The 13,154-nt window shown below is 31.6% G+C and overlaps 1 protein-coding gene across 3 annotated transcripts; it reads left to right on the forward strand.

Annotated features, from left to right (window-relative positions):
• The first annotated feature begins 9,166 nt into the window (after positions 1 to 9,166).
• LOC129321464 (uncharacterized) lies at positions 9,167 to 13,154 on the forward strand. Of its 3 annotated transcripts, XM_054967233.1 has the most exons (6): positions 9,167 to 9,609; positions 9,728 to 9,805; positions 9,995 to 11,377; positions 11,655 to 11,786; positions 12,060 to 12,583; positions 12,901 to 13,154. In XM_054967233.1, exons 3-6 carry the CDS (start codon positions 10,026 to 10,028, stop codon positions 12,903 to 12,905), a joined length of 2,013 nt encoding a protein of 670 aa, XP_054823208.1. In that variant the 5' UTR covers positions 9,167 to 9,609; positions 9,728 to 9,805; positions 9,995 to 10,025; the 3' UTR covers positions 12,906 to 13,154. The 3 variants fall into 3 exon arrangements, with proteins under 3 accessions (XP_054823208.1, XP_054823206.1, XP_054823207.1); XM_054967231.1 differs by having other exon boundaries at positions 9,170 to 9,609; positions 12,060 to 13,154; XM_054967232.1 differs by having other exon boundaries at positions 9,170 to 9,609; positions 9,728 to 9,798; positions 12,060 to 13,154.

The following is a 13,154-nucleotide window of genomic DNA, read 5'->3' on the forward strand; positions in this document are numbered from 1 at the left end:
ATATTATAAATGCTTGTAGAGAAATCTTATTGGCACCATTCAAGCTTCTTGGAAGTTTTGGGAGTGAATAATTGAGGGGTAAAACCTTTGACCTTTCAAAAATTTAAGGTAACCGAGGGAATTTTATCTTGTAGTTTTGTGTGTTAATTAGTTTATTGATTTATACTTGAATAATTAAAATTTATAGGATTGATTGAAATGCAAGTGTGGTATGAATTGTTTGAAAAACCTACTATGAGATAGTTATCTAATAAAGTTCAATGATTTTAAAATTTTAAAGTTTAATGATTGCGAATGTGTGAGATACAATAATTATATGTGTGAAAGGAGTTTTAGGATTACGTGTTCTATGAGAAGTTCAATGAACATGCATGTTATTATAAAGTTTAATGCAAAGTAAGTTTGAGGAGTTCAATGAATAAAAAGGAGTTCAATGACTTATTTTACATGGAGTTTAATGATTTGTCTTATTTGGAGTTCAATGATGTGAATTATGATAAGGTACAATGATTATGTATTCGAGGAGTTCAATGACATATGTGTTGTGGAGTTTTATGGTGTGTGTTAAATGTGAGTTATTACATATCCATGTATTGTATGATCATGAGAGGTGGGAGTTTGCCCGAGAAGAGGAGTAGAGAATTAAATCCACATGGTAGGGCTTCTATCCGAGTCAATGGCTTGCTTAAATTGTTTATATACATATTATCCCATTTGTTTGATGAGCGATTGTCCCACTAATTCAACAAGAGACTCAAACCTAACTAACTATCTACTGGTTCAATGAGGAAGCTAGTCTAAGGAAAATGACATCCCCATAGTATAAGAAAATGGGGGAACCATGTTTCACAAATGAGTTAGGTAGCCCTTGGCTGGGTAATCCGCTCACAAGTGTTTGGGCTAAGAAAGTCTCAGAGTATAGACTATCCCAGTGTACTATAGCCCATGGTTTCATGTCAAAGGAATAAGAAGGATACAAGGGAAATGTAATTATGCATATAGTGAAAAAGGGCACATGGCTATATGTATTGTGACCCTAATGTTGATAAATGCAAGTATAACTTGGTTCTATGAGAAATTATGTTGATAGACTATGTGATTAGTTATTTCCTTGTATAAAATGGTACTCACGAATCACAATCCTTTGAGCATGTGCATTTATCCTTGAAAATGTGGATTTTATGTTCTAGATAATGATTTGTGATTTGAAATGTTATTGTAATTAGCTAGTTTTCACGAATCACAATCCTTTGAGCATGTGCATTTATCCTTGAAAATGTAGATTTTATGTTCTAGATAATGATTTGTGATTTGAAATGTTATTGTAGTTAGCCAGTTGCATTTAAATTAATTGACATGTATTAGTATGAGTTAATTGGACTTTGGTTACTGAGTAGTTGTATTCATCCTATTATCTTCAATATTACAGGAAATAGCTCAAGAGGATTAGACAAAGGAAAATAACCAGAGGTATAAGACTGCAATCCTATTAGTAGGCCTCTTTATTTTGAGTCTTTCTATGTATATGATAATTGAAATTGCCAACTAGGAATAGTCCATTTTTGTTTTTACTTGCATTATGTGTTTTGTGAGTTGTAAGTGTATTTTGGGCCCTAGGAAGTGAGTTTATGAAATGTGATATCTGTAATAGGGCCAAAACATTAATGCAAGTAAGAGTTTGGCATATTGTGTGATGCTTATGAATTATTTGATGAAAAAGGTGCTTGAACTCCCCTTTCTATGTTTTTTAATTTAAGGGGTTGAGTATTAAAATTGTGAATTATAAGTGTTTAATATGATGTGGTGTATTACACAGGTTAGTTTTAGTTTATTGTAAGTGGTCTAAGTGGTGTCTATGGCTTGGTGAATGATTTAGACACTTAGTTTTGTGAAAATTGTTGAAAAAGTGTAAGTTTTGAAAAGAGTATATAAAATTTGAGTATGTAATAATTTGAGTATGAAACCAAGCCATTAGTTAAAACTCGAAAAGAGCTTTCCATAGACACCTAATTCACGTCAATTGGATGTTTGATAGAGGAATGGGGCACGTCAGAAGTTGCCCCAAAAGCTATCGAATTAACAATAGAAGTTTGCTGTCTTAGGATGTGCAATGCGCTGCAGTGCATGATGCCATGAGCCACAGTGTATGTTCAACGAGTTACAATGCACGCCTTAATTTTTTGCAAAATTACTTTGTTTTTTGATTCTTTTACGAATGCACTAATATTTGAAATGATCCTATGCTTTTGTATAATTATGAACTTTGATTCGTCTATTTCAAAGTTTTTAGAAATGATTTTAGTTTTGAAAACTTAGGATCCTAACCTTACCATCTATTTATAAACTTGGTAAACTTGATTTTACCTTAATCTAATCTCTTAATTAATTGAGATTTGGAGTTAATCAAGGTTTTAGGAGGAGGATATTACATTTGTACCCTAGTTTGTTTCAACCGAGTATGGTTTTATGATTACACTCAACATGTGGAACAATTAAGTATACTTATAGTAAATGATCTGACCATGACTCGGCTCCAACTTTTACAAAGGTCAACTTGAGAGGTTCTTGTAGGGGTTGGGCTAAACACCATTGGGAACATTTAAAGGATTGGGAGATCAAAATGTCAACTTGTTCTTCAAATGTGCCCTTGGATCTTTTGCCCTATCAAGAAACTGATTCAAAGCATGAGATGTCAAAGGTGTGTACCAATTCTAATAATTTAATATAATTAGTATTTAGCTTTATATCTCTTGCACTTGCAGCTACTTTACACAATGACAAGACTTATTTGGCTTAGTGTTTTTTCTTGTATTTTCTGTTGGAAGCATGCTGATATTTGTTAACTTTGACTTGGTATTTGATGTTATTTATTTATTATTTCATTATGTTTGTAACTTCAACTTGGGTAAATTATCTCTCACAGGATAACACATGTTAATGGACTAGTTAGCTGCATTCCCCACTAAGCTAGGAAGGAGAATTATATATCAAGCTAGAGGTCCCTTATTGAGTGCAGATCAGGTTAATGATATGTGAGAGGTGCGTAAGATCTTTATAATTAATTTAGGTTGCATTTAGATGGATGAATTTGGTTTAAGAATTTAGATTTGGAATCTTACATTTGAAATTTATAAATTTTAAATTATTTATTTAGATGATATAAAAAATTTCAAATTATAATATTAAAATCATTTGTTTGGATCTTTAGTAAACTTCCAAATTTTAAATTCTATATTTGAATTTAAAAGCAACTTAGAAGACATCGTCAATTGGTTCCTAGTCGAAGTCGTTGATCTTGGTCACGGTAGGAGCCGATGGTTCGATCCTAGTCTCAAGCGGAAATTTGATCCTGGTTGGCATCTACGGCTAGGTCTTGATCAGCAAAGGCGATATGGTCCTATTGCTATTGATGGGCTGATCAAATTACAAGAGATTGAGATAGAATTTAAAATAATAGGGATTTAAAAATGATTTCAAATTATAAAGAGATTGAGATGGAATTTAGATTTGAATTTGGATCAAATCCAAATCCATACATTTTCAATTAACCAAACAATGAATTTGGCTCAAATTCAAATCCAAATCTATATACATCCAAATATAGTATTAATGTAATTACTATTAGGCTTTGTATCTCTGGCGACTACTTTGCTCAGTCATAATAGTGCTTGTTTGGCTCAGTGTTTTTTATGTGATTTATTTATTATTTCATTATATTTTTAACATGAACTTGGGTAAATTGGCTCTAATAGGTTAATTTTAATTCTAGGTATGATTTTTATTATTTCATCATCTCTTTAGCAAGAATTAGGGTAAAATCCTTCACCAACTAGCTTATTGTGTCCCACAAGATCTCGAATATGTTCATCCTAAATAAATCATGATTGATCATCTCATCCACATCAAGTCTCACTCAACCTGGATCCAGCAATTTCCATTTCATTTTGTCTATAGCCCATAGGGGTTGAAATAGACTAAGTCAAGCTAAGCTTTGGCTAAATAGATCTTATCTTATGTGAAAAGTTAGAGGTCTAAGCCTGAACTAAAACCTGTATAAGGTTTTTTTTCATGGCTGAGGTCTAAACCTACCTAAAAGCCTACTTAAAAGCAAACATTTTAAATAAACTCGTATTTTAGTTTTAAACATCTCAAATGTACTTTAGAATTATTAGTATACTATATATGACTTAATTTATCAATTACAATATATAATAATTAAAAAAACTTACCAACTATAATACAATACAATAATAAAGTAATAATATTAAAATTAATATATAAGTCCAATATGATTAAAAGCATAGTTAGAAATAAAAAAGACTAGATTGATTAAAAATTAAATGGTGAAACTAATATATATGTGATATATTATATAATATGTGTGTGTGTAAATAAGCTAGCTCGTTGGACTCATAGATTAGGCTTTGAAAAAAATAAACCTAGTTTATTTAACTAAATAGACATAATTAAATGTTTGAATCTAGCATAAGACTATTCAATAAACAGGTTGGTGTCACGGAGCCATTACTCTTCCCCAAAAGGCTAACCTATTAGGGCGTGCAGCGCACCCGCTTATATAGCCAGGACCCTTCCCAAATTCCTTCGATGTGGGACCTGACAACTCCCCCGGCCAATCCATGACACCCTCATCACAGGTGGCCCACCAGAGGGCCCACCAACTGGGTAAACTCAGGTCTGGCTCTAATACCACTTTGTCATGGGGCCATTACTCTCTCTCCAAAAGGCTAACCTGTTAGGGCATGCAGCGCACTCTCTTATATAATCAGGACCCTCCTCAAGTCTTTTCGATGTGGGACCTGACACTGGGCTAGGTTTGAAGTAGGTCAAGGTGGCCTATTCCCACCTTAATAGCCCAATCTAATTGAAATTTAATTTTAAAACTTTCAATTCTGACATCTTACAACCTGCATTTGTAAGAATGCAATATCTCTGTTTTTTATGGTGATCCTTGTCCAAAACTTTGTTACATTTATTATTCTTCCAGTGTCCAGAAAGTTTGTGCATAAATTCTTTGATGCCTTCATGTTGCTTTGCTTCCTACTTTTATTTCCTCGTTTTATAATATCCTATCCTGTAAAGAGAAGGGGAAAAAAATTAGGAAATGGAGAATTTGTGCTCAAAGCCATCTCATCAACATATTATTGTCGCAGCGGCATAACTATTTTACAATGCAAAACAATGACAATATATTTGGTTATGTTAATTTTAAAAACAATTTTAAAATTAAAAAATATACTAATAATGATGATTATAAACAACTAATGGTGGTGATTTATGATAAAAATTGATCAACATAACTGTGATTTTTAATAATTAAATGTAGTATATTTAAAAAATTTAAAAATTTTAAAAATGAAATTAAAAATACTTGATCCTGTTTTTTTTGTTTTTGAAAACAGAAAAATTTTAAAATTTACTTCAATAAATATTTTTTATTTAGTTGTTTTCAAAACTATTTTCAGGTTTTGAAGACAAAAAAATAGAAAAAACTTTAAGTTGTTTTCATTTTATTTTTCTTGTTTTTAAAATCCATTATATTTGATTATTAAAAATTATAATTACTTTAACCAATTTTTATTGTTAGTCACTATCATTAACTGTCTATAACAATCATTATCAGTAATTTTTTAATTCTAAAACTGTTTTTTAATTGATATAATCAAATGGATTTTTATTTTATTTTGTTTTAAAAATAATTTTAAAACTGCATTACAAAATAGTTTTTACAAACAAAAAATGAGAGTAGAAACCAAACATACCCTTATTTAAACGAGTTTTTTAAATTTTTTTTGTTTTGAAAAACATAAAAACAGTTTTTAAAAATAAAAAAAATATACCTAAGACTATTTTATTTTATACTTACCGATGCACTAAGACTCTGTATAACCAAGATGAATTTTCATTATCAGGTTTTGAATCATCTCTTTGAGCTGCAACATCTTCTACAAGGACTACTTTTGAAGATCATGGCTCCTAAATTTGTTTCTGTTTTTATATTCTATTTGTTTCTGTTTCTATATATGTAAAACCCTTAGTAGCTCGTACATGAGTTCTATAATGAGCTCTAAGTCATGTTTTTTTTAATACTTTATTTCCTATGGGCGTTTTAGTGTTATATGTGCGCGCGCGCTCTCAAGCCCAATTACGTATAGTCATCTAGTGTAATTATGTTTTATAATATAGTTGAACTTATTTAAAAGAAACTAATATCATGTTACACAGCTTTATAAAAAATGCTTTCAGTTTTTTACAAATAATAATAAATTCAAAGAATTATTTTAATATCAATAAGTTAAATTATAATAACTCTTATGAGCATGAATAATATTTTTGGGATAATGATAATTTTTTTTCTGAATCCTTTTTTTAGAAAAGCTGGACAACTTATATTGATAAGTGGGATAGTATTTCATCTAAACCATTTTTTAAGTCCTATTTATAAAGGGGAGAATATTAATTTTGGTCATGTGTATAGGATATTTTACTATTTTTTATATTCATTTTTAATTTTCTGCTATTATATAAGGGAACATTGCCTCACTTGTCAATATAAAGTGTGCAACACTCCTTGAAGAAAGTTTAGAAAAAAAAATGATCTTTAACCTAATATTTTTTAAAAAAAATTGATAATTGATCTCTCTAATTTTTGAAAAAAATATGATTCTAAGAGCCTACAATTAAAACAATACAAGTATAAACTAGTGAGAATAATAGTTTACTCTAAAAAGGTTGAACAGATAATAGTTAGACCTTTAATAATAGTTAAGCCTCGATTATGTATTTTCGTTTTATCTTTAATATAGTTAAACTTATTTAAAAGAAACTAATATCATATTACACAGCCTTAAAAAAAGTGTTTTCATTTTTTTTACAAATAATAATAAATTCAAAGCATTATTTTATTATCAAGAAGTTAAATTATAAAAACTCTTATGAGCATGAATAATATTTTTGGGATAAAAATAAATATTTTTTAGGAGCATTGATAATCCTATATTAATAAGTGGAACTATATTTCATCTAAAACATTTTTTTAGTTCTACTTTTAGTGGGAGAATATTAATTTTGGTCCCGTTTATGGGAAATTTGGCTATTTTTTATATTCATTTTAACTTTTATGCTATTATTAAGTGCAATGTAAGGAAACATGGTCTCACTTGTCAATATAGAATATTCTAGCACTCCTCGAAAAAGGTTTAGAGGAAAAAATAGTATTTATCCCAATATATTTAAAAAAAGATTGATAATTGATCTCTCTACTTTTTGAAAAAAAAAAGCAATTATAAGAGCCTACAATTTAAAACAATACAAGTAATTAATATTTAAATAGAAGAGTTACATTTAAAGCTTTCTTACTATTGAAATTTCTAAAGTTATAATTAATTGGACCGATATTTTTAATTTATTTTTTTAAAAAAGATTGTCAAAGATTTAACTGTAATTAATTTAATGTTATAGAACTTAACTATCATTCTTTCTATAAACTATGGACCAATCCAAGTTTGTCCCCAACAAATACAAATAAAAGGGGTTTTTATTTTTACAATAACAAAGAAGGTATGTAAGTTAACCAAAATAAAGTATATTAATTTTTCAAAGAAAACAACTGATAGAGAATTTATAACAAGAGTTAGAGAATAAATCATCAATAAAAATTAAAAGCAAACACATTAATCCTATTAAATTTGGAGACCGCTCATTGACAGATTGAGTTACTTTGAATTGTGATGGAGCAATCAAATGTGTTAATGGTAGAGTTAGTGTAGGTTGCATCCTACGAAATGCAAAAGGGACATGCTATGGGATTGCTGCAAGAATATTAGAATCTGCACTTCTTTACAAGCTAAATTATGAGTTATATTTGATGGTCTTAATATGGTCTGGGATGATAGATACAAAAATATCAAGCTTGGTGTAGATTGCATGCTTGCCATGTGACTCTTATCCCAGCAAGTTTCACAAGTGAATGGGCAAAGCAAAGATGATTGGTCAAATGCTCAAATACTTGATCTATCACACCAAAGCTGGCAAGTTGAAGTAACTCACATTTATCATGATGGCATCATTTGCATCAATCACTTGATGGTTTGACTCTACTCTTAGAAGACGACGCTATGGGCATTGGGCAAACACATTTATGCATTTATGTAATAATTGATTCTTTTAAATTGAACAAAAGAAAAAATTATATTGGGCATGCGTGGGAAGTGTGGTGTGTTGTTGTATGGGTGTATCAAGCATGAGTGTAGATTCCCTTCCCGTAGAGAAGGGTTAAATAGGATAGATACAAAAAAAAAATTTAAAAAAAAGTAACCTAAAAAACATCAATTTCATATTATAGATATATATATATATAAACAAGGATAAAAAAATAAATTGACTTTTAAACTTTATATTCAGAAGCGTATGGAACCTTAAACTTATTTTTTATACCATGTTTTCCTTTATTTTTTAAAAACTATACAAACTTATCATTGCAGTTAATAAAATTTAATTTTAATTATTAGTTAATTAAAAATGATAGAAAAAAGGTATCAAAATTACAAGAAATGACAAAAAAATAGCAAAATACAAAAAAAATACAAATAATGACCCAAATAGTTACCAAAAAAAAAACAAAGAAAATTTTATTGACCCTTTTCTATAATTTTCAAGATCATTTTTTATTATTTTTAATTAACTAATATTTAAAGTTAATTTTTATTAATGACATAACCTTTTTTAAAAGATGAATGGAAACATTGTTAAAAAATGTTTAAGATCTTCAATGATCAATTTATTTTTTTATCCTGAAAATAATGCATGCATGCATGCATTTGACTACATGAGAAATTCTTAAATAGGCCAGATGCACTACAATTATTTGTCATCTATCTAATAAAAATGTAATATTTAGATGACATTAAATATAAATTGATTTTGACATTAATGATAATAAAGAGAGAAAATGTAAGAAATTAAATATACATTTTGTTATAAAAATTAAATCAATTGAAATAATCTCACATAAAATTTAATTTAGATGACTTATAGTATTCTAATTAAATAAATCATAAATAATATAATAAAATGATAAATAATATGAAATGAATTGGTGTAAAAATAAAAATGTGGCTTGTAATTGTTGTTGGTTCTTTCCTGCCAACAATTTTTTTCCCAAGTCTTGAATGTGATTCGCCCGCATATTACATAAATATCCACTGTCAAAATGACTGCAAATGGCGCCAATCCAGCATATTCCTTCGGCGACACCCTGAACGAAGACGGACTGAGTGGTTTTGTCATAGATATGGCGCAAAACTCTGAAGTTGTTAGTCAGGGAACTGAATCGGAAATGCCGATAATTTCTCGAGGCTTTTCGTCGTCAAATCCTCCACATGCTCTTAATTTCCTAGCTGGCGTCGCTATGTTCGTCCAATTTTCTGCAACCAATTTCGTTACAAAGCTGAAAAGCAGCCAGCTAAGGAAACTATACTGACAGCTTCGAAATCGAACATATCTTCAGCAGCAATTTAGTTTCTCGATCTTGATTCAATTCATCAATCTCCACGCATCGCCCTCCAAATCAATCGTCGGGTGTTCTATTCGGTAGGTTTTAGGTTTCAAAGTTATGGGCTTATTGCTTTTCGAATTACTATGCTTGTTGAACTTCGACATTTCATTTTTGTTTTTCGATTGATTTGGGTAAATGTGTGGCAAATTGTAGATCGAAATTGGTATAAGGAGACTGCTGATTGGCCGGTGCCGCTTCCGGCGAATGAAATTTTGCGGCTTGAGGTACTTAGTAAGTTACTCTGACATCTATTGCGGGTCCCTTTTGTTTTTATGATTGTAGCTATTTCCTGCCTTATGAATCAACATTACAACTGGGATAGAAAATAAGAGATTGGTATTTGAAATTGATATTGAACAAAGATGCCTTAGAGAAGAAATAAAATATAAGCAATGGAGTAATAATCAAGAACTTATGCAGGAGTTATTAAAGGGAAAGGAAGCGATCAGTAATGCTTACGGAGACATTTAATGACAACACAAATGAGCAGCATCCAAAAAGATCTTCAGAAACTATTGATGGAAAAGGAACAAGTAATCTTTCTGATTCAAACCATGAGGCAAGTGATGGGAGTGAGATCAATTTGGACTCAGGAGAGCTAATTGATGTTAACATTGGAGGTGAAAGAGAAAACCCAGGAATGTCAATAAGTGTTAACAATGATTACTCAAGAACAGATACCAACAGCAATAAAACCATATTTGTTCCAGATGAAACATCAAGTTCTTCCTCTTCATTAGAAATATTTTCAAATGATTTCTTCCAAGCTAGAAAAGTTACTGAACGTCCAGCATCAGAATCTGTAACAAAAGATGAAGAAAGTGATGTATCTCATGAGAGCTCTAAAAGCATTGCGGCTGAAAGAGAAAAACCAGAAATGTCAAGAAGCTATAACAATGATTACTTGATAGTAGATACCGATGGCATTAAAAGCATATTGGTTCCAGATAAAGCATCAAGTTCTTCCTCTTTATCAGAATCATCGTCAAATGATTATGTCTCTCATGAGAGCTCTAAACGCATTGGAGTTGAAAGAAAAAACCCAGAAATATCAAGAAGTGATAATGGTGATTACTTAAAAACAGACACCAATGACACTAAAAGCATGTTGGTTCCGGATGAAACATCAAGTTCTTCCCCTTCATCAAAATCATCATCAAATGATTTCTTCCAAACTGGGAAAGTTAACTTTGCTGAATCTCCAGCTTCTAAATTTGCATCAAAAGATGAAGAGAGTTATGTCTCTCGTCAGAGCTCTATCAAATCTGAACCTGGCAACAGCATTCCAGTTTGTGCATCAACATCTCCAATTTACAATTTGAACCGTAGTCATATGATCATGTCCCCAACTGCTGCCCCTCCTGTCCAAGTGATGGATCGATCATCAGAATATGATTCTTTCAAAATTCCATCTTCAGTTTTTGCAGTCAATACAAATCCTGTGGATTGGACCAATGATTCCAATGATTCCGATGAATCATTGTTTAGCATTCAACTGGGGAACCATAGTCTTGCCAGAGACCATTTGTTTACGGCAGCTGAATTGCACAAGTCTGTGGAATTGACTAAATCTGGTGAGTTGAATATGTTCAGCCCACAACCTTCAGTTGTAATTGAGGACAGAGACACGTTCAGAAAGAGTGTTGGGACAGAGGACTCACAAACAACTGAAATGTCAGATGAAGATTTGAAGTTAGAAGAAAGCCTTGGTGAAAACAAAAACACGGTAAAGAATTCATTCCCAGCTTCAAGTTACAACTCCCATGGCAATGGAATCGGAGTGCAGTCCTCTGCTCTACCAATGTGAGCCTATTTCATTTTCAAATTTATTTACATTTTATATTTCACTTCAACAAAATGTGGTGTAAACATGTCTTGCACGTTCTTGTAGTTGTGGTTTGCACTAATTGATAGAAACTTGTATACCTTTACTATCTTCCATGAGTATAAGAGCAGATAGAACCTACGTGTCAAATTTATTACTATGTTTCTACGCAAAACATCTGTTCACATGCCACGGTATGTGCATGCATAACTGTATGTCTATAATCTAATCAACATGAACTTTCATGTATTGCAGAGAAAAGAAGCAGGAAACGTTACTGTGCTACTGTTTTATTTGTAGTTGGGCATGCTGCTGCTTTAAGTTGCCAAGCTGTTCCTGCCTGAAATGTAGTTCAGCGCTCTGTTGTTGTTGGCATGCTTCTCCTGTGTATGTTTCTTTTGGTCTACCCTATGAAACATTCTTAAGCTTCAAATTCGAAGAACTTTATAGCATTTCTCTTTTATTTCTGCCATATTTAATTTTGTTAAAATAATTTTGGTATGTTTTTGCTTCTTTTGATCAATATTATGTCATTGTTATCGGGTTTGATCCTTGTACATACTTTATAGGTTGTAATTGCCCTTCAATTCTCGAGAAAGTCATTTTAGTTTCACCTCAAACTATAATACCATTGATTTAACTTGTTTGAAATTGTTTCAGTTTACCAGAAGCGGTCAGTCATGATTCTGTGAAGACATATAGTCCTCGAGTGACTTCAGATTCAACTTCAAATTTTTGCAATTGGTGCCAGTGCTTCTCTTGGCTTTGTTGCACTTCTTGTTGTTCACATACTGATAGTCCTCGTCAACTATCTTATGATAAAGCCTCAGATAAGACGTCTAGTTCAACTTGCAATTGTTGCAGTTGGTTCCAATGTTGCTTTTGGTCTTGGTGTTCATGGGGCAATCGTTCTTGTTGTTCACGGACATACAGTCCTCGACAACAATCTTATAAAAAAGACTCTGAAAAGCATTCCAGCTCAACTTCCAGTTGTTGCAGTTGGTTCCATTGTTTCTCTGGGTCTTACTGTTCAAGGGACACTTGTTGCTGCTGCTGCTGTTCAGAGACAGATGGTCCTCGACATCAATCTCTTGATAAAGCCGCCGAAGAGACATCTGCCTCAACTTCCAATTGTTTCCAATGTTGCTGTTCACAGACGGACAGTCCTGGAAACCAATCATTTGGTAAAGCCTCTGGAAAGACTTCCAGCTCATCATCTAATTGTTGTAGATGGTCCCTCTGCTGTTTCTGATCTTGTTTTTCATGGGGCAAATGTTGTTGTTGTTGTTGTTGTTGTTGAGGGATTGGCTTTTAAAAAACAATTCCTACAAATTTTTAGTTTAGTTACCATCTTTAGGTATTTAGGTTTGATCAGATTCCAATCTCCATACCTTTAGGATTCATCTCTCAAGATTTAAGCACTTACAATTTCTGGGTGTCACCTGTGGTTTAGAAACTACCTTTTCTCCCATGTCCTTGAGTTGCTAATTTCTTGCTTTAGTCTGAAGGGGGTAATGGAGTTGGTGGCGGCGGCTGCAGCAGTGATGGTGGTGGTGGTGATGGCAGCTTCATAGCGTCTGGGATGATTAGAGGGACCTATGAATGATATTTCTTGTAGCAGTAAGAAGAGCTCAATTTGTAAAATAATTTTTCAGAAGTTTTTGAATTTGTTTCTTTCACTTCTCATTGTAAATTTATTGTAGATTAACCAAAGTCACTTGATTTTATGGTAGAACTCTCAACCCTGTTACTTCA

This window comes from Prosopis cineraria, unplaced genomic scaffold, assembly GCF_029017545.1.
Source record: "Prosopis cineraria cultivar Desert tree isolate PC_DT_omini unplaced genomic scaffold, ASM2901754v1 PC10, whole genome shotgun sequence".
Classification (NCBI taxonomy): domain Eukaryota; kingdom Viridiplantae; phylum Streptophyta; class Magnoliopsida; order Fabales; family Fabaceae; genus Prosopis; species Prosopis cineraria.

What these genes read in the sequence shown, in the direction of transcription:
- LOC129321464 (XM_054967231.1), top strand. Translation starts at nt 10,026, where the DNA reads ATGCTTACGGAGACATTTAATGACAACACAAATGAGCAGCATCCAAAA. An exon ending in CAGTCCTCTGCTCTACCAAT is followed by an intron (nt 11,378 to 11,654) that starts GTGAGCCTATTT and finishes CATGTATTGCAG; the next exon opens with AGAAAAGAAGCAGGAAACGT. An exon ending in TGTTGGCATGCTTCTCCTGT is followed by an intron (nt 11,787 to 12,059) that starts GTATGTTTCTTT and finishes AAATTGTTTCAG; the next exon opens with TTTACCAGAAGCGGTCAGTC.